Below are 26,549 nucleotides of genomic sequence, written 5' to 3'. Positions count from 1 at the left end.
CAAAAAGCAAGGCCATATTCAAACTATGGCACATGTTCCAGGGGCACGAGGAGGCTGCAGTGAGGAGTCAGTGGATGCTGAGCCAGCAGGAGGTGAGGGAACCAGGGGCTCACCGCTCCGCTCCACCACACATTCCTCCGAGCGTAGTATCCAATGACATAGACAATGAGCAAGAGATGTACCCAACATGGGAATAAAGAGCAGGAGAGGGGTATTCAAATCTGACACATAAGCCACCACCATATACGAAGTAGGAGGGGGCGAGAGGCGCAGAGCAGCCAGCCACTGAACGAGAGACGAGCGGCACGGCGCAGAAGGGCGCGAAGGAAGGGCTCAGGAGCATAGCCACGAAGGAATGGATAAGAGGACAGATACTTGTGAAGCTAGAAGGGAAAATGGGCGGGGAGGCAGAAGGGGCAACTAGGCAATGGAAGGTCTAAAGGGTAGCAGCAACACATCAGACCGGGCAGAGATAATTGATGAGACAGATAGGAGTGAGGGAACGAGAGGAGAAACTAGAAATAGAGGACAGGGAAAGGAGGAGAGAAGAGAAGTTAGAGAACAAAGGAAGGAGTGGGTGAAGGAACAGACAGAGAGGGAAAGAGAAGAGAGGATCGAATGGGTTCGCAAGGAGAGTAAAGGAGAGTAAAAGAGCGGAACGGGAGCAGTGGAACAGAAAGACTAGGGAAATAGAAGAGATCGAGATCAGTTCAGTTGATAAGTGGGAAGTTCTTTTCCGATATTTATACAAAATTAGAAGACGTATTCTGTGCAATCTAATGAAGGTATTTGGCAAAGGGATTTCCCTCGTTTGTTTACATAGCTTGATAGACCAAGAACAGGAAGACTGCCACAAGGACAAAAAGAAGATTTTTTTATCCAAACAGCAAGGGAGTGTCCTTTCTTGGTTATTGGAGCCTTAGCATCTGCTACAATAGAATATTTTGGAGCATATTTTGAAGAAAAAAACTTTCCTCCATTTTATATTCAGAAAGTTGAACAGGTCAGCCAGCGGCTCCTTTTAAAGGGCTGCGGCTCCAGCTCACACCAATTCCAGTTAGGGTGGATGATTCATAAGGGAACATTTCCTTTAGAATACCTTCATAGGACCTTCTTTCTTCGGTGGAGATTTTCTCCAAAACTTCTTCATTGAGCAGGGTTTTCTTCGGGGTCCTGCTGAGTATTTCCGAGAACTCACTGGATGATGGCAAAGGAGCTGAAAGCTTGTAATTCCCAGTCACTTTATTGCCCACTTGCCGATACTCAAACTTTCCATATTCAGAATGAGCAAATGTCTGGTTGCTTTAAGCCATTAGTGTTTCAGCTATGGGGATACTCCCTGAAAGGCCACCTTCAAAGGGTATGTTCGGTTGCTCCCACCCTTTTTCTTGGTGTTCTGCTGGATACAGGTGCAGTCTCCCTAGCAATGACCTGCAGTGGTCCAATTCTTGTAGGTCCACTTGTCCATTAGTTTCAGTGACTGTAGCATGTCCAATTCGTTTTCTCCCTCCTGTGAAAACGACTTTAGTGGAGGCCTGTTAATCCGTTTCAGACTTTCCTCCGGTATTTCAGCCACATCTTCTGCGGTCTGATTTTATTCAACCCTCATTCATCTGAGGTTTACTTGAGCTTTCAGACTTCCCTTCAATGGCTCCCTCTTCTCAAGTTTCAGTATAATCTCAGGGTCATCATCACTGTACTGATCCGAATCTGTATTCCTGTTCTGTTTAGGTTCTTCTGCTGTTTTGGGTAGTACTTACGCCCTGTTCTTTCAGTTTAAGCAGTCTCTTCACGTACACTTTCCTTGTTGATCCCATTATAGGTCCAGGATTCAATCCATATTTAATAAGCTCTTCTTTCGGATCTTCATTACTAAGCCCAGTTACATCAGAAATGTCTCTCTCTTCAGGTTTAAGTTTCTCAGTTTTCTTTGTGGCTTTCCTAGGGGTGCATCTCCTTGTTAGGCAGAATTGCATGCAGTACCCTCTGGGACCACCACAAATAATTAGGACTACGGGTTTAAGCAAAACCAACCTTTGGTATAAGTGTGTACTACACAGTTTTGTGGTAGCGAGCTGAGCAGCCAGGCTTATCTCAAGAGGGAATGTGAGCAGTATAAGGATGTTACACAGAGGTCTTACAATCACAGTGAATCAAGTAGACACTTACACTCAAGCTTTCTTGGTAAATCACTTATTAATTTATTACACAATCATTTGGAAAACATTCACTAGAAGGAGGCAACTTAATATTATAGTTTGTACGAAAAAGAATCATATGTTGGGTCACAAGCTGATTAGGCCTGCAAGTTGGGAAAGTTGCACAAACTTTCACCACAAACGATGCATTCTCCCAATCGGGTTGGCACAGCACCTTAATATGAAGCAAAAGATGCAGCTGAAGAGTGTGGTTCCTGGCAGTTCCTGCAGATCTCACTGTTCCTGAGCCTCAGTCGTGGGGACAAGAGGGAGGACGTCGGGGGACTCCTGCACTGCACGGGATCGTCGGAAAACACTGAAAGAAATGGAGTTTCAGTTCGAGTAGCTGTCATCAAGCACACAAGCTACTGTCCTTCCCACTGGTTAATCCTAACCAGCTTTGGGAATGGTATCCAGGTGGCTTACGAGTTGATTGGTCCCACCAACTCAAAGGAAGAAGTCGCCCTTGAAAGGGCTTCTCTGTCGAAAGGAGCTTTGGTGATTCGGACCTGCAGCAGGGCTTCACCGGGCAAACCAGCGGTCAAGTAGTTGCAGCAGCCGTTCTCTTCTAGCTCGTCTTTGGTTCTTTCGTTCAAGTGGTCGGCTCGGCTTTCCAGTCCATGAGGCTTGCCTTTTAAACAGTTTTCTCCCATTCATTCCAGCCTAGCTGCCACTCACCCAGCAGGGTGGCTGTCCTTGCCAGGCAGTCAGCCAGCCAATCACGCCAGAGTGCATTTGGGTCTCCTAGAAGACTAAGCGCACAGGGAGTTTCAGGCACCGCCGTCACTTCCTGGCCACCCCAGACACTGGCGGTCTTCAGTCCTGAAGCCCGCCAAAGGCATGGAAACAAAGGGACCAAACCTAGTTTGGCGCACAGAGACAAACACTAGAAGGACCTTTCCAAAAAGAAATGGCGAAAAAAGAAGACCGGGACCCGTTTAAACAAAGGGTTTAAGGCGCCATCTTGAAAAACATGGCTCCCGTGATTTTTAACTACCGTTGTTCGCGGTCGGGAAAAATCATGGTAGCTCGTTGTAAAACCACGGCCACCAGCCATTTCGATAGAAAAGGGTAGCATTTGACTGCTACATGAGTTTCTAGACATAGGGGATATTGGTAACCCCTCCAGACTAGTAAAGTCAATTTAACCTTACATTCTCTGGGAAACAGTAGTTTATCACACAGAAGGTATTTAAACCTTTTGGAAATCTAAAAAGACATCCCTGTGTTACTGCACCGAGGGTGCTGTGTAACACACATGAAAAGATGCCTATGGAGTTATCTTAAAACTTCATAATCAAAGAACACAAGAGTAAAACACACATCAAAATACATGAAAGAGTGGGGAAAAAGGCTCACACTCTTTCCAGGTAAAAAAATCAAGTCCTCAAAATCCAGCAAAGTTGCTGGGGGTCTCTACGGTGAAAAGAATTAGCACATTTATGAGAAATCGCCCTAGCAGACGTCACCTCGCTTTCCTCGTCGCTGGTGAAGTCACGGCTCTTGCCCCAGTTGCACGCTGTCAAGTGCTGCAGGTACAACTGCACATACACGTCCTTGCACTACTCCACAGTAGGCAAAGGCACGCTGTGCGCTAGCAGCTCGCTCTTCAGCTTGTTTTTAGTGAGCGCAGAGGGGTTCTCCAGGAAGTCAGGCATCTTGCGCTGGTGCAGCTCAGCCTCCACGCCCACAGATTCCACGCGAAACGATGGTTGACCGGTGGCAAACTACAGGGCTACCATATGACAAGCATCAAGGACACAATACCCAGACACCTCGGACATTGGGGCAATTATGTCCTGGAAAATGAGGGAAGTCGAAGACCCTTTGCAGTACATTCAGGAGATTAAAGAGCATTGGCCCCTTGAAACTCGAGAACCATTGGACAAAACAGTAGCAATATTCTATCACATATTAGTGCAGAGGCTACCAGAGCCCATACAGAAAAACTTAAGGAAATTGGTAGGAATGGAAGCAAAAGGGTGGCCAGAAAAACAGCTCACCATAGTTCACCATTGTAGACTATGGCAGGAGAAGCTCAAGACAAAGGCGGAGGACGGGAAGATAGATGAAGCGAAACTGGTACAGAAAAACTATCGAAGTACGCGATGGAAGGAGCAGTACTAACCAGCCCCAACCTGCAGAAAGAACAGCAACATCCACAGAGGGAGGGTTCATGGGGCAGGGGAATGCACAGTAAGGGTTTTGAGAAAGAGGGTATAACCGAGAGGGCGCTGGTTCGGAACACTGATGCATCATAACCAAGGGGGCCTTCCAGGAGGGTTTCGGAGATATGGGCAGCAGGGCCCAGGGAATTTATCAGGGGGGTTTCAAGGGCAAGGGAGGGAGGCACTACAGTGTTGGACGTGTGGGCAATTAGGACACATTTCAAGAGTGTGTAGGAGCAGAGAAATGCAGCAGAACTGGGGAGCACAGGGCCAGCAACCATGTCAAGGGGACCAGGACGACTACTATACACACGATTAACAGCAAAGACGGATACAAGATACACACCAGAAGATGCCACAAGCACAATAACCACAGATGCAAACCTAGATACCACAGATGCCAGCACCAGTAGCACAATATTTGCAAGCACCACAGGCTCGCGGAAACAGAGCAATTGGCACAGATACAGAACAATGACGCAGCAGCGCACGTGGACTCCATGGCAATGGTTCCTACACACCAGCAGATGCCACAAGCACAAAAACCACAGATGCAAACCTAGATACCACAGATGCCAGCACCAGTAGCACAATATTTGCAAGCACCACAGGCTCGCGGAAACAGAGTAATTGGCACAGATACAGAACAATGACGCAGCAGCGCACGTGGACTCCATGGCAATGGTTCCTGTTAGACAACTGGGAGGAGTTACCATGGTGGGGAACAACCCCTTTACAGGGAATGAGATGTCATTATACCCTCAATAGGACAGCCCCCAGGCGAACTTGATGTGTCCTATCCGGTCGATCACACCCAACCCTGCAGAGGAACCTCGCATAGGGGTGGGGATAGGGGACACAACATTTTCCTTTCTTGTTGAAACAGGGGCGACTGGGTCCTGCATTCAGGAAGGAGCATTTAAGTCATCAGCCAATGCCATAAACACTCAAGGATTCTCTGGGGCTCGGGAAGTGGTTCCTTTCACAGACAATGGCCCTCATTACAACTTTTCCGGTCCGGAAACAAGGGTGCCGGTAAGCTTACCGGCACCGTTGTTTCCAGACCGGCAAAGTACAAGTCTGCGTGGCGGGTGCCCTCCCGCCCGGCAGATCTGACTTGCCGGGCGGAACGGCACCCGCAGACTTTCACGGAAGCATCAGCACCGTTACTTAGGACTCTATGGAAATGGGGATCAACATTGTACAGGTGCCTGACTTACCAGACTGCTGGGATTGTAACGTCCCAGTGTTTCTGGCGAGTCAGGTGTCGGTAAATCATTACGGGTCCAGCAGCTACCCGTCGGTTTTACTGACACGGTTACCGCCGGACCCGTAATGAGGCCCAATATCTCACTTTCTAAAGGAGAACACAACCTCTCTCTGCCTTTACTTTATTCATGACAGACACCTGTAAACAAATTGGGACGAGACATTATGAGCAGACTGAACATGACCATTTCATTCACAGACAAGGGAATAGTGTGCTCCACGCCAGGAATACACATGCTCAATGTAAGGCAGATTGTTCAAGCTTATTGTGGACGCAAGGTACAGAGAAGGGTGCCAGTGGATGCAGAAATATTCCAGTATGGGACTTACATTGCTATTGCATGCCTTCCAGGCATTGCAGGGAAAATATTGCGGGATCCAAACGACTGCCTATTCAAGCCTGAGCTACCACTGGACAAGGAAGAGGAAACTATAGTGCCCATAGGAATAAAGGCAGTGGTTTCAAGAGAGGGCTGGATAGCGGAACATGGGATGGACGACACAGGACGAGCATGGAGAGCAGTGATCGCAGCAACAGAAGGGTGCAGGTTGACAACAGTGACAGACGAATAGCTATTCAGGGAAGAGAGATTAGGAATAGAGATGGAGTTCGAGCTAAGTGTGACTTACTGGTTAAGGATACACAAAAGGGAGGTACCCCAGAGGAGGTCAATGGCACTGAAAGCTCTACACCCATTCTGTGAGGAGGACCTGGCCAAAGTACCCAGCACCCCATGGACAACAGGTCCTTATGAAGTGGGGTACATAAAGAGCATAGGAGGGCGAAGATCAAACTGAAACCAGTATCCATTTTACCAAGGGTGAAACAGTACCCACTAACCAAAGAGACAGATGAGGGAATGTATGAGACAATTACAACACTAATAGAGAGAGGCATTCTGGTAGTATCAGAGTCCCCATGTAACACAGGAGTGTACCCATTGAGGAATGCTAATGCTAATATTGCGTTTCATACAGGATTTAAGTCCTCTTAATCACATTGTAGAAGCAGAGTACCCTTTGGTTGCAAATCTAGTGACAATCTTGTGCACCATTCCGGCAAAAGCTGCCTGCTTCACGATCATTGATATGAAGAATGCGTTCTTCTCAGTGCCTGGTCGAGGCAGGAGACCCATGATGATCAAATAGACAAAATTGAAACAGTGAATTAATCTTCAGGAGGTCTAATTTGGTGAAGGCACAAACATCATACACAGGTGCAGACCCTCATGCAGTGCCTGGCCCACAGGGAGTATCAGAACTCCTTTGAAATGCAGAAATAATGAGTCCAAGAGTACTAATGAAAATAAAAGGAAAACATCTCAACAGAGGTCTTTGAGCAGTGTATACACTGGAAAATTACAAAGAAATACGCCTATAATTACTTTCTGCTAATTCACTTGTCAGAATAGTGCCCCTGTGATGAATTAGAAGTAGGGTGATGGGGTGAAGGAACTAAGCAATGGACTTGCCACTGCCATGAATCCCACCTCATGCCCCGGGCCTCCTACTATCAGTTCAGGCCTCACCTCTAGCCCTGCTTGCCAATGTTGCACATGTCTCATGTACCCCACCCTGGTTTCAACATCACAACCCAGGACCTCTACTTGTGATAGATAGAGACTCTTTTTTTGGCCACTCCTTGTCCCACCAAGACTGCCTCAAACCACCCAAGAGCAATTTTAAATAACTTTAATTCTAAAGGGCATAGTGAGCGAGTCAACCCACTACACAGAAGAGTTTGGCTTTGTCCTCCGTCCAAGAAATTCTTTGAAATAATTGGCTGAAATAGTGTGTTGTACAACATAATTTTGGGACAATTGGCAGGGAAACCTATTGAATTTGCAAGCAGTTTTACATGATATATTTGAATACTGTCCGTAAATACTGAAAAAGTCTTCAATGTGTGTCTTGTGCTCTCCCCATTTACTGTTTCCAACTCCTACCATGCCCACAGCTGGCTAACTATAGTCACTCCTGTATGGGAGGAAATGTCTTCAGGCCCGCCTCCCCTCCATTCCCGTCCCCGCACGCACACTATGCACGTTCCAAGGCTGGCCAGGCGCCTCTGGCCAAAGGTGCCGGACAGCCTCGGGACGACACATACAGGTGCAACGCCTACAAGTGGGCTGATTACGGACTCCATTTTGTATGAACACCAACTCCATTTTGTATCTGCTTTAGTAGTCCTAACAGAAATGCCAGCCTGCAGGGCCGCACCTCTCCCCTGGGTCCACGCACAGTTAGCCAACTATGCCCCCCTGGTGTCTCTGCGACTGTCCTGTTCTCACGGAAAGCTGGGCGCCAAAGGCTAGAAACAAAACACTATCTCTCACCTTCCTCCTTACATCACTGCCCTGTGAATGACCGGGCCAAGGCCTGGTCTTGGAAGAAACCCATCCATCTCCACGAAACTGCTCTGCACTCGCAGATCCCACTCGGAGGATGTACTACTCACACAATCTCTAACCTCACCTCTCATTTGATGTAACAGATGCCTGCCCCACGACTATGTGCCACTCATTCACCCCATCACTAATCCCACGTGTGACAATACATCCTTCTTTGTACTAAAACCATAATAAAGTAGCCTTCATGAGGTCTAAACGAACGCTTGATATAATATGTTCGCGGATTGATTGTAGTAGATAAGAGATTTGGGCCCAGGCGCCCCTGCCCTACAGTTCAGGTCAATGGCTGTAAAAATAATGTACGCATAGGCATGATGTTAGATGAACCATGTGACATAATGTACATTATGTTGCCCCAAGGGCGGTAACAACAAAAAATGTATCTTGCTATAAAGTGGACATGGCCAGGGTTGTGTAACTTAATGCATGTAAAAATACAACTTTAACTTGAACCAAGCCACTTGCGAAACGTACTCCAGATCCATTACGTGTATTTTCAATTTCATTGTCTTGCCCAGGCCTCCTCTCCCCGCTGCAGCGCCGCGCATTACGAGTGCTGATGATCCCCCACCTTTTTCCCCCTCCCGCACCTGTGATTGCTTGAGCTCATGTCCCAATGTTACAAATGTATTCTTTTCATCCTTCCACTGAGTCCGTGCTCCTATGCCCCTGAAAGATATGACACCCACACCTTTCACCTGGTCAACGATTTGCAGTGATATAATAAAAGTGTTCATATGAAATATATGGTTTTCTCCCTAAATGCCAAGATGTAGCTGGTGATCATTTATTGCATATGCTGAAGTAATGTGTAGATTAGAGAGTTAGTACCAGCTGCCTCACCCAGAACCAACAGGACCTTCACCTCGCACCGACCAGCACAGCTGATGCATGTGATGACCGACATCCCACCAAGCCATCCTCCAATCACATGGAGCCGGTCAATATATATCCATACTGGGCTAACTGCCCCACCAAATTGTAATGTAACTTTTGTACTATATGTATTTTGTCATCAATGACGCTGTAACCCTTTAAAATGTACTGACAGTGTATTGTTTGGCAGAGCGCTCTCAGAGTGTGCAGAGACCACTGTGTGCCCTATTTTGATTTAGATAAACGTTATCTCTTAACTTCACCCGCACTTGGTCCTGGTCTCATTCCCTCCTGGGGTGTGTCCGTTATCGACTCTCATTGGGGAGTTTGTATTGTATTTTGGGGACTGCTCACCTTCACTCCTCCATCATGTCTTGCTCCAATCGTACATTTCCCCTTTGAAAAGTGCTTTATGGTGAAACACGTTTTAAAGTCAGGTCTGTCGTTATACACAGGTACATTTCACCAGAGCATGAACAGAAACGGTTTCACTACTGCGTGAATCATAGCATTAATTCAAACATTATTTGTAATGGATTCATTCTTTTTGAAAATATTAGAAGTTCCACCACCAACAATGTGATCCTAGTTATTCAAGATGAATGCCTATCAATTCAGCTTTCGGACCCCATGGAGAAACCCCGAATACCTCGACAGGAGCTGTAAACTCAATATACCTTCATATGAATGACCACACTTCGGATCAGGTTTGACTTCGTATACATTACAGGAAGCAAATTTGAGTGGGCACCACAGGAGTATCGAATCCTTCTGGCGTTAACAAAAGTTTCTAGTGTGATAAGTCTTTGTTAGGAAGCTTGCTGAAAAAGGCCTGGAGACACCCAAACCCAAAAAATACAGCAAGAAACAAAGATTAGGTGAAAACCCAATCATACAGCCGCTCTCTGGAATCCCATGCTGGGTTTTACATTAGTTGTAATTTCACTATGTATAGTTCCTTCGATCCAATTCTTGAAAAAATACAAAAGTCAAATATATAGTGATTTTTCAATGTTAAAAATTATTTTATAGAAAGAAGTGACTAGTAGCCACCAAAATTGTTCTTCGTGAGGAAGAGATTGCCATGAGACTGCGTTGGTCCCGGGGGCGCGTTTGTTGGCCTGCTTTCGTGCACCTACTCGCCGTACACGGTGGAGCAGCCTGACCTCTGAAACATAGATTTCGCCATTACTCACCTACATCAGACTTGCCCTGATTAAGGAATTTGTTATATTCCGAAATGCATTGGCACAAAAATAAGTCTTCAGATAGAGTGATTTATGGCAATCTCTTCCTCACGAAGAACAATTTTGGTGGCTACTAGTCACTTCTTTCTATAAAATAATTTTTAACATTGAAAAATCACTATATATTTGACTTTTGTATTTTTTCAAGAATTGGATCGAAGGAACTATACATAGTGAAATTACAACTAATGTAAAACCCAGCATGGGATTCCAGAGAGCGGCTGTATGATTGGGTTTTCGTATACATTACAGTCAAACCATTGCAAGTACCACTATGCTGTGCACGATAGTGTAACCAGTTACTGTCAAGCTCGCGGTATTCAAGGATATAGGGATGAATACCAACACAGTGTAATATGTGCAGAGAATCATCAGAGATAAGATATCAAAACATTGTTTTCAATTTCAATTCAGGTTCTGGCTCAAAAACATTAAGGGTTACCCCATTATCCGATAGAAACAACGGTGTGCAGTCATAATGTCGACATCAATAATGTCGACAGTCAAAATGTCGACAAATTAATGTCGAAAATCAATAATGTCGACATACAAAAATGTCGACATTTTACATTAATGTCGACATTTTTTCGAAATGTTGTATAAATAAATATATATTTATTGTTGTGTTGTATGTGTTGAGTATGAGGGGTGGGGGGTGGCAGGGGGTATTGGGTGAGAGGGGTTGGGGGGGACATCCCCATAGTAAATGATATTCTTTTTATTTATTTGTTTATTTATTTATTGAATAATAAATAAATAAATATATAATTACTATGTGTTGGGAATGAGGGTGAGAGGGTGGTTGGGGGGGATGTGGGGGGGTGTCAGGGGGGTGTTGGGTGAGGGGGGGTTGGGGGGGGGACCCCCCCATAGTAAATTAGACTCTTTTTGGTTATTTATTTATTGAAAAAATAAATAAATAAATAATTAGATTGTGTTGAGTATGAGGGGTGAGAGGGTGGTTAGGGGGTGTGGTGGGGTGGCAGGGGGGTGTTGGGTGAGGGGGGGTTGGGGGGGGGACCCCCCCATAGTAAATGATACTTTTTGTTGGTTATTTATTTATTGAAAAAATAAATAAATAAATATATAAATAATTAGAATGTGTTGCATATGAGGGGTGGGAGGGTGGTGGTGTGGGGTGTGGGGGGGTTGCAGGAGGGTGTTGGGTGAGGTGTTGATAGTGTTAAGGGTTTATAGTCATATTGTCGAAAAAAAAATGTCGACATTTTTTTTTCGACATTATGACTTTTTACATTAAAAGTATAGAATGTCGACATTATTATTTTCGACATTATTTTTTCGACATTTTTGTCTGTCGACATTTTTTTGTCGACATTATGACTATAAACCAGAAACAACGTATCCAAAAGTGTGTGTCACATCACTGAAGCTGTGCCGATGCAGCCATTACCATGGCAACATGCTCATCATAAATGAGATGCTGGAAAATGTGACACCAGTTTAACTCTGTGGCAGGAGAAAGATGTACACCAATGGGAAACATTATGGCAAGAGACACGCCCAGAAATACACATTTACAAAATCATGGTTAGTGGCATATACCATGCTCTTGCCATCACATATCTTGTTACACTGGCATATACCAGGGTCTTGGCATCACATGCCTTGTTACACTGGCATACACCAGGGTCTTGGCATCACATGCCTTGTTACACTGGCATATATCGGGCTCTTGCCATCGCATGCCTTGTTACACTGGCATATAGCGGGCTCTTGCCATCGCATGCCTTGTTACACTGGCATATAGCGGGCTCTTGCCATCGCATGCCTTGTTACACTGGCATATACCGGGCTCTTGCCATCGCATGCCTTGTTACACTGGCATATACCGGGCTCTTGCCATCGCATGCCTTGTTACACTGGCATATACCAGGCTCTTGCCATCGCATGCCTTGTTACACTTGCATATACCGGGCTCTTGGCATCGCATGCCTTGTTACACTTGCATAACACCATATTGCCCTGCTAGTTTCCAGAGTGCTGGCCTAGATGTGCCCAATTTATGCACATTAAAGTTAGTTTCGACAAGACCGCTAGAAAGTTGGCATAGCAGTTTAAACAGTGCCGTTCCCGTTTAGCACAGGAATCTGCATTTGCCCTTTTACCCGTTCACATTTTCTGTAGACTTGCTGTATGCTACCCAAGTGCTCCACGGAGAGTTACCCTTGACACAAGGAAACGTGCACACAAGTACGCATACACTGTCTGGAGTCGTCCCTGCTGCGCTGGGCAAGCAGGCAGGCAGGCCCATGTGCAATATATTAGTTTGCAAAGTAATAAACAGGACTAGCCGTCCATTTTCCGATTGTGGCAGGTTTGCTGTTTCCCTGCTCTGAGAGGTGTGAGGGGAAATGGGTTTCTGACATCACTGCCCAGGAATCTCTGGGCTCTTTGACACTGTGTGATCTCCTGCATCTGCACCAGCGGTCACTACTGTACCTTCATCAGTGGCTGGATGACACTTCCGTGTGCACCCGATGCAAGTTCCACACAGTGCATGTTGTCGGTGATCGATAATTACTTGCTTTGGCAAACAAACAATCTATATGCCCCCTTGCGAAGGCACCTGCTGCCTTATGCACAGGCGCGGCAGGGCCCCAGGACTTGGAAGATTACCCGCTAGGTTGGAATTGAGGAGGGAGATGCAGAGCCCTCCAGCGACCCACCTCACCAACACCCATTGCACATTCTGGAAGGTAACACAATGGTCTCATTTGAGAAAAGCATTATGGGAAGTGTTTGAAAGCAACACCAGCTAATGTTTCATGCATACAAAGTATAAATTGCAAGACGTGGTCCCTCTCATACCCCCCTCCCACACCCCCAGAACCAGTCTTGCCTACTACTGTGTGTAGAACTCATAACCCCCCACCTGCCATTTTCAGGACCTTCTGTCAGCACCTCTATTCTAAACCTGCCCCCCCCCCCGTGTCATTACACATAACCACCCCCTACCTCCAGAACCCTCCCTTTCCAGTCCCTTCACACATCCCGATGGCCCACCTGGGTCCTCTGCTGGCACGCATGTACGTTTAGCAGCTAGGCACACGTGTACATGCTCCCCCTCGTAAATATCACCCCTGCACCCTTCTAATGCACCCCTGTACTGTTTCATGGCCTTCAGCTTGCTCCCACACTCCTGGCCCGTCGCCTCTGCCCCCCCTCTACCACCCAGCCAGGAACCCCCTTCTATCGTGCATCTTCCTCCCACAGTGGCATCAGCTCTTCGGGCAACGCCTTCTTCCCACTTCTGCTCTTCATCCTGCACTCCTCCCCCTCATGACCCTCTCCCATCTCCTCCCCTGCTCACCTCTTCAGGTCCCTTCCCCACACTCTACCTGCACCTCCCCCTGCCCTCTTACCCTCTCCCCCTGCCACCTCTCTATTGCCCCTGGCCCCCTGTCAGGTAGTATCCCCTTCTCCTGCTGCCCCCCTCCCATTGCACTTCTGCTCTTCATCCTGCACTCCTCCCCCTCATGACCCTCTCCCATCTCCTCCCCTGCTCACCTCTTCAGGTCCCTTCCCCACACTCTACCTGCACCTCCCCCTGCCCTCTTACCCTCTCCCCCTGCCACCTCTCTATTGCCCCTGGCCCCCTGTCAGCTAGTATCCCCTTCTCCTGCTGCCCCCCTCCCATTGCACTTCTGCTCTTCATCCTGCACTCCTCCCCCTCATGACCCTCTCCCATCTCCTCCCCTGCTCACCTCTTCAGGTCCCTTCCCCACACTCTACCTGCACCTCCCCCTGCCCTCTTACCCTCTCCCCCTGCCACCTCTCTATTGCCCCTGGCCCCCTGTCAGCTAGTATCCCCTTCTCCTGCTGCCCCCCTCCCATTGCACTTCTGCTCTTCATCCTGCACTCCTCCCCCTCATGACCCTCTCCCATCTCCTCCCCTGCTCACCTCTTCAGGTCCCTTCCCCACACTCTACCTGCACCTCCCCCTGCCCTCTTACCCTCTCCCCCTGCCACCTCTCTATTGCCCCTGGCCCCCTGTCAGCTAGTATCCCCTTCTCCTGCTGCCCCCCTCCCATTGCACTTCTGCTCTTCATCCTGCACTCCTCCCCCTCATGACCCTCTCCCATCTCCTCCCCTGCTCACCTCTTCAGGTCCCTTCCCCACACTCTACCTGCACCTCCCCCTGCCCTCTTACCCTCTCCCCCTGCCACCTCTCTATTGCCCCTGGCCCCCTGTCAGCTAGTATCCCCTTCTCCTGCTGCCCCCCTCCCATTGCACTTCTGCTCTTCATCCTGCACTCCTCCCCCTCATGACCCTCTCCCATCTCCTCCCCTGCTCACCTCTTCAGGTCCCTTCCCCACACTCTACCTGCACCTCCCCCTGCCCTCTTACCCTCTCCCCCTGCCACCTCTCTATTGCCCCTGGCCCCCTGTCAGCTAGTATCCCCTTCTCCTGCTGCCCCCCTCCCATTGCACTTCTGCTCTTCATCCTGCACTCCTCCCCCTCATGACCCTCTCCCATCTCCTCCCCTGCTCACCTCTTCAGGTCCCTTCCCCACACTCTACCTGCACCTCCCCCTGCCCTCTTACCCTCTCCCCCTGCCACCTCTCTATTGCCCCTGGCCCCCTGTCAGCTAGTATCCCCTTCTCCTGCTGCCCCCCTCCCATTGCACTTCTGCTCTTCATCCTGCACTCCTCCCCCTCATGACCCTCTCCCATCTCCTCCCCTGCTCACCTCTTCAGGTCCCTTCCCCACACTCTACCTGCACCTCCCCCTGCCCTCTTACCCTCTCCCCCTGCCACCTCTCTATTGCCCCTGGCCCCCTGTCAGCTAGTATCCCCTTCTCCTGCTGCCCCCCTCCCATTGCACTTCTGCTCTTCATCCTGCACTCCTCCCCCTCATGACCCTCTCCCATCTCCTCCCCTGCTCACCTCTTCAGGTCCCTTCCCCACACTCTACCTGCACCTCCCCCTGCCCTCTTACCCTCTCCCCCTGCCACCTCTCTATTGCCCCTGGCCCCCTGTCAGGTAGTATCCCCTTCTCCTGCTGCCCCCCTCCCATTGCACTTCTGCTCTTCATCCTGCACTCCTCCCCCTCATGACCCTCTCCCATCTCCTCCCCTGCTCACCTCTTCAGGTCCCTTCCCCACACTCTACCTGCACCTCCCCCTGCCCTCTTACCCTCTCCCCCTGCCACCTCTCTATTGCCCCTGGCCCCCTGTCAGGTAGTATCCCCTTCTCCTGCTGCCCCCCTCCCATTGCACTTCTGCTCTTCATCCTGCACTCCTCCCCCTCATGACCCTCTCCCATCTCCTCCCCTGCTCACCTCTTCAGGTCCCTTCCCCACACTCTACCTGCACCTCCCCCTGCCCTCTTACCCTCTCCCCCTGCCACCTCTCTATTGCCCCTGGCCCCCTGTCAGCTAGTATCCCCTTCTCCTGCTGCCCCCCTCCCATTGCACTTCTGCTCTTCATCCTGCACTCCTCCCCCTCATGACCCTCTCCCATCTCCTCCCCTGCTCACCTCTTCAGGTCCCTTCCCCACACTCTACCTGCACCTCCCCCTGCCCTCTTACCCTCTCCCCCTGCCACCTCTCTATTGCCCCTGGCCCCCTGTCAGCTAGTATCCCCTTCTCCTGCTGCCCCCCTCCCATTGCACTTCTGCTCTTCATCCTGCACTCCTCCCCCTCATGACCCTCTCCCATCTCCTCCCCTGCTCACCTCTTCAGGTCCCTTCCCCACACTCTACCTGCACCTCCCCCTGCCCTCTTACCCTCTCCCCCTGCCACCTCTCTATTGCCCCTGGCCCCCTGTCAGCTAGTATCCCCTTCTCCTGCTGCCCCCCTCCCATTGCACTTCTGCTCTTCATCCTGCACTCCTCCCCCTCATGACCCTCTCCCATCTCCTCCCCTGCTCACCTCTTCAGGTCCCTTCCCCACACTCTACCTGCACCTCCCCCTGCCCTCTTACCCTCTCCCCCTGCCACCTCTCTATTGCCCCTGGCCCCCTGTCAGCTAGTATCCCCTTCTCCTGCTGCCCCCCTCCCATTGCACTTCTGCTCTTCATCCTGCACTCCTCCCCCTCATGACCCTCTCCCATCTCCTCCCCTGCTCACCTCTTCAGGTCCCTTCCCCACACTCTACCTGCACCTCCCCCTGCCCTCTTACCCTCTCCCCCTGCCACCTCTCTATTGCCCCTGGCCCCCTGTCAGCTAGTATCCCCTTCTCCTGCTGCCCCCCTCCCATTGCACTTCTGCTCTTCATCCTGCACTCCTCCCCCTCATGACCCTCTCCCATCTCCTCCCCTGCTCACCTCTTCAGGTCCCTTCCCCACACTCTACCTGCACCTCCCCCTGCCACCTCTCTATTGCCCCTGGCCCCCTGTCAGCTAGTATCCCCTTCTCCTGCTGCCCCCCTCCCATTGCACTTCTGCTCTTCATCCTGCACTCCTCCCCCTCATGACCCTCTCCCATCTCCTCCCCTGCTCACCTCTTCAGGTCCCTTCCCCACACTCTACCTGCACCTCCCCCTGCCCTCTTACCCTCTCCCCCTGCCACCTCTCTATTGCCCCTGGCCCCCTGTCAGCTAGTATCCCCTTCTCCTACTGCCCCCCTCCCTTTGCACTTCTGCTCTTCATCCTGCCTCCTGCCCCTCGTGGCCTCTCCCTGCTCCTCTCCCATCTCCTCCCCTGCTCACCTCTTCAGGTCCCTTCTCCACACTCTACCTGCACCTCCCCCTGCCCTCTTACCCTCTCCCCCTGCCACCTCTCTATTGCCCCTGGCCCCCTGTCAGCTAGTATCCCCTTCTCCTGCTGCCCCCCTCCCATTGCACTTCTGCTCTTCATCCTGCACTCCTCCCCCTCATGACCCTCTCCCATCTCCTCCCCTGCTCACCTCTTCAGGTCCCTTCCCCACACTCTACCTGCACCCCCTGCCCTTCTTGCCCCCCCTGGCCTGCTTGCCTCTCTGCATTGCCCCAGGCCCTGTGCCCCCGGCGCCCCCCCCCTCTATTGGCAAGTCCCGTGACTTCTGCCCTCTCGCCCCCCTGCTCCCCCCGGTACCTTCCTGCCGTCGCGCCGGTGCTTGGCCAGGGACACCTCCCCGTAGCTGCCCTTGCCCACGGGCCGCACGAGCTCGTACTGCCCCAGCCGGGTCCTGGCTTCGCGCTCCATGCTGCGCCTGACCGGCCCGGGCGCTCCCCGCTCCCTGCTCCCTGCTCCGGCGCTGCCGCTACTCCAGCCCGCGGCTCGGCGAGGACTGAGCAGGCCGCGGCGGGTAGGAGGCTTCCGGGGTAACCAGGGCAACGGGGGAGGCGGCGCCATCTACCGGGGAGAGGTGGAACTGCACCCCGAGAGCACTGAGGAGAGGGAAGGCGACGGCGCCATCTGTTGGGGAGAGGTGGAACTGCACCCCTAGAGCACTGAGGAGAGGGGGAGGCGGCGACATCTACCGGGGAGAGGTGGAACTGCACCCCGAGAGCACTGAGGAGAGGGGGAGGCGGCGACATCTGCTGGGGAGAGGTGGAACTGCACCCCGAGAGCACCGAGGAGAGGGGGAGGCAGCAACATCTGCTGGGGAGAGGTGGAACTGAACCCCGAGATCACTGAGGAGAGGGGGAGGCGGCGACAGGGGAGAGGTGGAACTGCACCCCTAGAGCACTGAGGAGAGGGGGAGGCGGCGACATCTACCGGGGAGAGGTGGAACTGCACTCCGAGAGAGGGGGGAAGCCGCGCCATCTGCTGGGGAGCGGAGGAACTGCACCCCGAGAGCACTGAGGAGAGGGGGCGATGGCGCCATCTGCTGAGGAGAGGTGGAACTGCACCCCTAGAGCACTGAGGAGAGGGGGAGGCTGCGCCATCTGCTGGGGAGAGGTGGAACTGCACCCTGAACACAGGAGGAGAGGGAAGGCGACGGCGCCATCTGCTGGGGAGAGGTGGAACTGCACCCCGAGAGCACCGAGGAGAGGGGGAGGCAGCGACATCTGCTGGGGAGAGGTGGAACTGAACTCCGAGAGCACTGAGGAGAGGGGAAGGCGGCGCCATCTGCTGGGTAGAGGTGGAACTGCACCCCGAGAGAGGGGGGAAGCCGCGCCATCTGCTGGGGAGTGGAGGAACTGCACCCCTAGAGCACTGAGGAGAGGGGGAGGCGGCGCCATCTGCTGGGGAGAGGTGGAACTGCACCCCGAGAGAGGGGGGAAGCCGCGCCATCTGCTGGGGAGCGGAGGAACTGCACCCCTAGAGCACTGAGGAGAGAGGGAGGCGGCGCCATCTGCTGGGGAGAGGTGGAACTGCACCCTGAACACAGGAGGAGAGGGAAGGCGACGGCGCCATCTGCTGGGGAGAGGTGGAACTGCACCCCGAGAGCACCGAGGAGAGGGGGAGGCAGCAACATCTGCTGGGGAGAGGTGGAACTGAACCCCGAGAGCACTGAGGAGAGGGGGAGGCGGCGCCATCTGCTGGGGAGAGGTGGAACTGCACCCCGAGAGCACTGAGGAGAGGGGGAGACGGCGGCATCTACCGGGGAGAGGTGGAACTGCACCCTGAATACAGGAGGAGAGGGAAGGCGACGGCGCCATCTGCTGGGGAGAGGTGGAACTGAACCCCGAGAGCACTGAGGAGAGGGGGAGGCAGCGACAGGGGAGAGGTGGAACTGCACCCCGAGAGAGGGGGATGCAGCGCCATCTGCTGGGGAGAGGTGGAACTGCACCCCGAGAGCACTGAGAGGGGGAGGCGGCGACATCTACCAGGGAGAGGTGGAACTGAACCCCGAAAGCACTGAGGAGAGGGGGAGGCGGCGCCATCTGCTGGGGAGAGGTGGAACTGCACCCTGAACACAGGCGGAGAGGGAAGGTGACGGTGCCATCTGCTGGGGAGAGGTGGAACTGCACCCCAAGAGCACCGAGGAGAGGGGGAGGCAGCAACATCTGCTGGGGAGAGGTGGAACTGCACTCCGAGAGAGGGGGAGAAGCCACGCCATCTGCTGGGGAGCGGAGGAACTGCACCCCGAGAGCACTGAGGAGAGGGGGAGGCGGCGCCATCTGCTGGGGAGAGGTGGAACTGCACCTCGAGAGAGGGGGGAAGCGGCGCCATCTGCTGGGGAGCGGAGGAACTGCACCCTGAACACAGGAGGAGAGGGAAGGCGACGGCGCCATCTGCTGGGGAGAGGTGGAACTGAACCCCGAGAGCACTGAGGAGAGGGGGAGGCGGCGACATCTACCGGGGAGAGGTGGAACTGAACCCAGAGAGCACTGAGGAGAGGGGGAGGCGGCGCCATCTGCTGGGGAGAGGTGGAACTGCACCCTGAACACAGGAGGAGAGGGAAGGTGACCGCGCCATCTGCTGGGGAGAGGTGGAACTGCACCCTGAGAGCACCGAGGAGAGGGGGAGGCAGCAACATCTGCTGGGGAGAGGTGGAACTGCACCTCGAGAGAGGGGGGAAGCGGCGCCATCTGCTGGGGAGCGGAGGAACTGCACCCTGAACACAGGAGGAGAGGGAAGGCGACGGCGCAATCTGCTGGGGAGAGGTGGAACTGAACCCCGAGAGAGGGGGGGACGCGGCGCCATCTGCTGGGGAGAGGTGGAACTGCACCCCGAGAGCACTGAGGAGAGGGGGAGGCGGCGACATCTACCGGGGAGAGGTGGAACTGAACCCAGAGAGCACTGAGGAGAAGGGGAGGCTGCGCCATCTGCTGGGGAGAGGTGGAACTGCACCCTGAACACAGGAGGAGAGGGAAGGCGACGGCGCCATCTGCTGGGGAGAGGTGGAACTGCACCCTGAGAGCACCGAGGAGAGGGGGAGGCAGCGACATCTGCTGGGGAGAGGTGGAACTGAACCCCGAGAGCACTGAGGAGAGGGGGAGGCGGCGCCATCTGCTGGGGAGAGGTGGAACTGCACCCCGAGACAGGGGGGGAAGCCGCGCCATCTGCTGGGGAGCTGAGGAACTGCACCCCTAGAGCACTGAGGAGAGGGGGAGGCGGCGCCATCTGCTGGGGAGAGGTGGAACGCACCCCGAGAGAGGGGGGAAGCGGCGCCATCTGCTGGGGAGCAGAGGAACTGCACCCTGAACACAGGAGGAGAGGGAAGGCGACGGCGCCATCTGCTGGGGAGAGTTGGAACTGCACCCCGAGAGCACCGAGGAGAGGGGGAGGCAGCAACATCTGCTGGGGAGAGGTGGAACTGAACCCCGAGAGCACTGAGGAGAGGGGGAGGCGGCGCCATCTGCTGGGGAGAGGTGGAACTGCACCCGAGAGAGGGGGGGAAGCCGCGCCATCTGCTGGGGAGCGGAGGAACTGCACCCTGAACACAGGAGGAGAGGGAAGGCGACGGCGCCATCTGCTGGGGAGAGGTGGAACTGAACCCCAAGAGCACTGAGGAGAGGGGGAGGCGGCGCCATCTGCTGGGGAGAGGTGGAACTGCACCCCGAGAGAGGGGGGACGCAGCGCCATCTGCTGGGGAGAGGTGGAACTGCACCCCGAGAGCACTGAGGAGAGGGGGAGGCGGCGACATCTACCGGGGAGAGGTGGAACTGAACCCCGAGATCACTGAGGAGAGGGGGAGGCGGCGACAGGGGAGAGGTGGAACTGAACCCCGAGAGCACGGAGGAGAGGGGGAGGCTGCGCCATCTGCTGGGGAGAGGTGGAACTGCACCCTGAACACAGGAGGAGAGGGAAGGCGACGGCGCCATCTGTTGGGGAGAGGTGGAACTGCACCCCGAGAGCACCGAGGAGAGGGGGAGGCAGCGACATCTGCTGGGGAGAGGTGGAACTGAACCCCGAGAGCACCGAGGAGAGGGGGAGGCGGCGCCATCTGCTGGGGAGAGGTGGAACTGCACCCCGAGAGCACCGAGGAGAGGGGGAGGCGGCGCCATCTGCTGGGGAGAGGTGGAACTGCACCCCGAGAGAGGGGGGAAGCCGCGCCATCTGCTGGGGAGCGGAGGAACTGCACCCCGAGAGCACTGAGAGGGGGAGGCGGCGCCATCTGCTGGGGAGAGGTGGAACTGCACCCCGAGAGAGGGGGGAAGCGGCGCCATCTGCTGGGGAGCGGAGGAACTGCACCCTGAACACAGGAGGAGAGGGAAGGCGACGGCGCCATCTGCTGGGGAGAGGTGGAACTGAACCCCGAGAACACTGAGGAGAGGGGGAGGCGGCGCCATCTGCTGGGGAGAGGTGGAACTGCACCCCGAGAGCACTGAGGAGAGGGGGAGGTGGCGACATCTGCTGGGGAGAGGTGGAACTGCACCCCGAGAGCACCAAGGAGAGGGGGAGGCGGCGAAATCTGCTGGGGAGATGTGGAACTGCACCCCGAGAGCACAGGAGGAGAGGGAAGGCGACGGCGCCATCTGCTGGGGAGCGGAGGAACTGCACCCTGAATGCAGGAGGAGAGGGAAGGCGACGGCGCCATCTGCTGGGGAGAGGTGGAACTGCACCCCGAGAGCACTGAGGAGAGGGGGAAGCGGCGCCATCTGCTGGGGAGAGGTGGAACTGCACCCCGAGAGCACCGAGGAGAGGGGAGGCGGCGCCATCTGCTGGGGAGTGGTGGAACTGCACCCCGAGAGCACCGAGGAGAGGGGGAGGCGGCGACATCTGCTCGCGAGAGGTGAAACTGCACCCCGAGAGCACTGAGGAGAGGGGGAGGCTGTGCCATCTGCTGGGGAGAGGTGGAACTGCACCCCGAGAGCACCGAGGAGAGGGGGAGGCGGCGCCACCTGCTGGGGAGAGGTGGAACTGCACCCCGGGAGCACCGAGGAGAGGGGGAGGCGGCGACATCTGCTTGGGAGAGGTGGAACTGCACCCCGAGAGCACTGAGGAGAGGGGGAGGCGGCGCCAACCCGAGAGCACTGAGGAGAGGGGGAGGCGGCGCCATATGCTGGGGAGCGGAGGAACTGCACCCTGAATGCAGGAGGAGAGGGGGAGGCGGCGACATCTACTGGGGAGAGGTGAAACTGCACCCCGAGAGCACCAAGGAGAGGGGGAGGCAGCGACATCTGCTGGGGAGAGGTGGAACTGCACCCCGAGAGCACCGAGGAGAGGGAAGGCGATGGCGCCATCTGCTGGGGAGAGGTTGAACTGGACTCCAAGAGCACATAGGAGAGGGGGAGGTGGCGCCATCTGCTGGGGAGCAGAGGAACTGCAGCCTGAGGGGCGGGAGGAGAGGGGGAGGCGGCAATATCTGCTGGGGAGCGGAGGAACTTCAGCCTAAGGGCAGCGAGGTGAGCGGGGGAGGTGGTGCCATCTGCTGGGGAGTGCAAGAACTGCACCCCGAGAGCACTGAGGAGAAGGGGAGGCGGCGACATCTGCTGGGGAGAGGTTGAACTGCACCCCGAGAGCACCAAGGAGAGGGGGAGGTGGCGACATCTGCTAGGGAGAGGTGGAACTGCACCCTGAGAGCACCGAGGAGAGGGGGAGGCTGCACCATCTGCTGGGGAGAGGTGGAACTGCACCCCGAGAGAGGGGGAAGCAGCGCCATCTGCTGGGGAGAGGTGGAACTGCACCCCGAGAGCACTGAGGAGAGGGGGAGGCGGCAACATCTGCTGGGGAGAGGTGGAACTGCACCCGAGAGCACCAAGGAGAGGGGGAGGCGGCGACATCTGCTGGGGAGAGGTGGAACTGCACCCCGAGAGCACCAAGGAGAGGGGGAGGTGGCGACATCTGCTGGGGAGAGGTGGAACTGCACCCTGAGAGCACCGAGGAGAGGGAAGGCGACGGCGCCATCTGCTGGGGAGAGGTGGAACTGCACCCCAAGAGCACATAGGAGAGGGGGAGGCGGCGCCATCTGCTGGGGAGCGGAGGAACTGCAGCCTGAGGGGCAGGAGGAGAGGGGGAGGCAGCAACATCTGCTGGGGAGCGGAGGAACTGCAGCCTAAGGGCAGCGAGGTGAGCGGGGGAGGTGGTGCCATCTGCTGGGGAGCGCAAGAACTGCACCCCGAGAGCACTGAGGAGAGGGGGAGGCGGCGACATCTGCTGGGGAATGGTGGAACTGCACCCCGAGAGCACCAAGGAGAGGGGGAGGTGGCGACATCTGCTGGGAAGTGGTGGAACTGCACCCTGAGAGCACCGAGGAGAGGGGGAGGCTGCACCATCTGCTGGGGAGAGGTGGAACTGCACCCCGAGAGCACATAGGAGAGGGGGATGCGGCGCCATCTGCTGGGGAGCGGAGGAACTGCAGCCTGAGGGGCGGGAGGAGAGGGGGAGGCGGCAACATCTGCTGGGAAGCGGAGGAACTGCAGCCTGATGGAGCTGAAAAGAGGGGGAGGAGGCAGCGCCATATCTGCCGGGAGCAGAGGAACTGCAGCCTAAGGGCAGCGAGGTGAGCGGGGGAGGTGGTGCCATCTGCTGGGGAGCGCAAGAACTGCAACCTGAGAGCACCGAGGGGAGGGGAGGTGGTGCCATCTGCTGGGGAGCGGAGGAACTGCACCCTGAGAGCACCGCAGAGAGGGGGAGGCGGCGCCATCTGGGAAGAGCAGAGAAACTGCATCCTAAGGGCACCGAGGAGAGCAGAGGAACTGCAGCCCGAGGGCACCGAGGAGAGCGGAGGAGGCGGCACCATCTGCTGGGGAGCGGAGGAACTGCAGCCCGAGAGCACTGAGGAGAGGGGGAGGCTGTTGCACCATCTGCTGGAGAGCAGAAGAACTGCAGCCTGATGGGAGCAGAGGAACTGCAGTCGGCACCGAGGAGGGCGAAGGAACTGCAGCCTGAGAGAGGGGGAAGCAGCGCCATCTGCTGGGGAGCGGAGGAACTGCAGCCTGACAGCACTCAGAGGCGGGAGGCGGCGACATCTGCTGGGGAGAGGAGGAACTGCAGCCTGAGAGCACCGAGGAGGGTGGGGGAGAGGCGGCGCCATCTGCTGGGGAGCAGAGGAACTGCACCCTGAGGGCCCCGAGGGGCGGGAGGAGAGGGGGAGGTGGCGCCATCTGCCAGGGAGCAGAGGAACTGCAGCCTGAGGGCCCAGAGGGGCGGGAGGAGAGGGGGAGGCGGTGCCATCTGCTGCAGAGCGGAGGAACTGCACCCTGAGAGCACCGAGGAGAGGGGGAGGCAGCGCCATCTACCAGGGAGCAGAGAAACTGCAGCCTGGCGATGACATCTGCTGGGGAGCACAGGGACTGCAGCCATGAGGGGACCAGAGGAACTGCAGCATGAGGGTACAGAGGAGAGCGGAAGAGGGGGCCCCAGCTGCTGGGGAGTGGAGGAACTGCAGCACGAGGGCACAGAGGAGAGCGGGAAAGGCGGCGGCAGCATCTGCTGGGGAGCGGAGGCACTGCAGCCTGAGGGGAGCAGAGGAGCTGCAGCATTAGGGCACCGAGTAGAGCGGAGGAGGTGGTGCCTTCTGCTGAGGAGCGGAGGAACTGCAGCCCGAGGGCACAGAGGAGAGCGGGGGAGGCGGCACCATCTGCTGGGGAGCGTTGGAACTGCAGCCCGAGGGCACCGAGGAGAGGGGGCGGTGGCGCCATCTGCCGAGGAGCGGGGGATCTGCAGCCTGAGGGGCGCGAGGAGAGGGGGAGGTGGCCTCATCTGCTGGGGAGCGGAGGAACTGCAGCCTGAGAGCACTGAGGGGCGGGAGGAGAGGGAGAAGCGGCGCCATCTGCCGGGGAGCGGAGGAACTGCACCCTGAGAGCACCAAGGAGGGGGGAGGTGGCGCCATCTGCTGGCAGCGGAGGAACTGCAGCCTGAGAGAGGGGGAGGCAGCGCCATCTGCTGGGAAGTGGAGGAACTGCAGCCCAAGAGCACCGATTAGAGCAGAGGAACTGCAGCCCGAGAGCACCGCTCAGAGTGGAGGAGGCGGCGCCATCTACTGGGGAGCGAGAGAACTGCACCCTGAGAGCACCAAGGAGAGCAGAGGAACTGCAGCCCGAGGAGAGCAGAGGAGGCGGCGGCATCTGCTGGGGAGCGGGGGAACTGCAGCCTGAGGGGAGCAGAGGAACTGCAGCCCGAGGGCACCGAGGAGAGCGGAGGAGGCGGCGCCATCTGCCGGGGGGGGAACTGCATGCAAGAGAGAGGGAGGAGCGGAGGAACTGCAGCCTGAGAGCACTGAGGGGCCGGAGGTGAGGGGGAGGTGGCGCCATCTGCTGGGGAGTGGAGGAACTGCAGGCTGAGGGGCGGGAGGAGAGGGGGAGGCGGCGCCATCTGCTGGGGAACAGAGGAACTGCAGCCTGACAGCACTGAGAGTGGGGGAGGCGGCGCCATCTGCTGGGGAGCGGAGGAACTGAACCCGGAGAGCACCGAGGAGAGGGGGACGCGGCGCCATCTGCTGGGGAATGGAGCAACTGCAGCCCGAGAGAGGGGGAAGCGGTGCCATCTGCTGGGGAACGGAGGAACTGCAGCCTGAGAGCACTGAGGGACGGGAGGAGAGGGGGAAGCGGCGCCATGTGCTGGGGAGTGGAGGAACTGCAGCCTGAGGGCACCAAGGAGAGGGGATGGCGGCACCATCTGCTGGGGAGCGGAGGAACTGCAGCCTGAGAGCACAGAGGAGAGGGGGAGGCGGGGCCATCTGCTGGGGAGCGGAGGAACTGCAGCCTGACAGCACTCAGAGGCGGGAGGAGAGGGGGAAGCGGCACCATCTGCTAGGGAATGGAGGAACTACAGCCTGACAGCACTCAGAGGTGGCAGGCGGCACCATCTGCTGGGTAGTGGAGGAACTGCAGCCTGAGGGCACTGAGGGGCGAGAGGGGAGGGGGAGGCCGCGCCATCTGCTGGGGAGCGGATGAACTGCAGCCCGAGGGCACCAAGGATAGGGGAAGGTGGTGCCATCTGCTGGGGAGCGGAGGAAGTGCAGCCTGAGAGCACCGAGGAGAGGGGGAGGCGGCGCCATCTGCTGGGCAGAGGAGAAACTGCAGCCCGAAGGCACTGAAGGGCAGGAGGATAGGGGGAGGCGGCACCATCTGCTGGGGAGCGGAGAATCTGCAGCCTGAGGGCACCAAGGACAGAGGAAGGCAGCGCCATCTGCTGGGGAGCAGAGGAACTGCACCCGGAGAGCACCGAGGAGAGGGGGAGGCGGCGCCATCTGCTGTGCAGCGGAGGAACTGCAGCTTGAGGGGCGGGAGGAGAGGGGGAGGCAGTGGCGGCAACATCTGCTGGGGAGTGGAGGAACTGCAGCCTGAGGGGTGGGAGGAGAGGGGGAGGCGGCGGCGGCAACATCTGCTGGGGAGCAGAGGAACTGCAGCCTGAGGGGCCGGAGGGGGAGGCGGCGCCATCTGCTGGGGAGGGGAGGAACTGCAGCCTGAAGGGTGGGAGGAGAGGGGGAGGCGGCACCATCTGCTGGGAAGCGGAGGCACTGCAGCCTGACAGCACTCAGGGGCGGCAAGCGGCGCCATCTGCTGGGGAGTGGAGGAACTGCAGCCTGAGAGCACTGAGGATCAGGTGGAGAGGGGGAGGCGGTGCCATCTGCTGGGGAATGGAGGAACTGCAGCCTGAGG

General features: G+C 55.9%; 1 protein-coding gene and 1 pseudogene across 1 annotated transcript in view; both read right to left on the bottom strand.

Annotated features, from left to right (window-relative positions):
* NEK4 (NIMA related kinase 4) overlaps window positions 1-17,487 on the bottom strand; it is a 922,900-nt gene extending 905,413 nt beyond the window's left edge. Inside the window, exon 1 of the mRNA XM_069643166.1 lies at window positions 17,203-17,487. Within this exon, the coding sequence (XP_069499267.1) occupies window positions 17,203-17,463 (261 nt within the window). The 5' untranslated portion in view covers window positions 17,464-17,487. The remainder of the gene's footprint in view (window positions 1-17,202) is intronic.
* Window positions 1,005-3,856, bottom strand: LOC138565823 (lamina-associated polypeptide 2, isoforms beta/gamma-like; annotated as a pseudogene).
* Window positions 17,488-26,549: the final 9,062 nt, after the last annotated feature.

This window comes from Ambystoma mexicanum, chromosome 2p (assembly GCF_040938575.1).
Source record: "Ambystoma mexicanum isolate Mex_15411 chromosome 2p, UKY_AmexF1_1, whole genome shotgun sequence".
In the NCBI taxonomy this organism is placed as follows: Eukaryota; Metazoa; Chordata; class Amphibia; order Caudata; family Ambystomatidae; genus Ambystoma; species Ambystoma mexicanum.
Note: the sequence above shows the minus strand (reverse complement) of the source record. Positions and strands in the feature narration are given on the sequence as shown.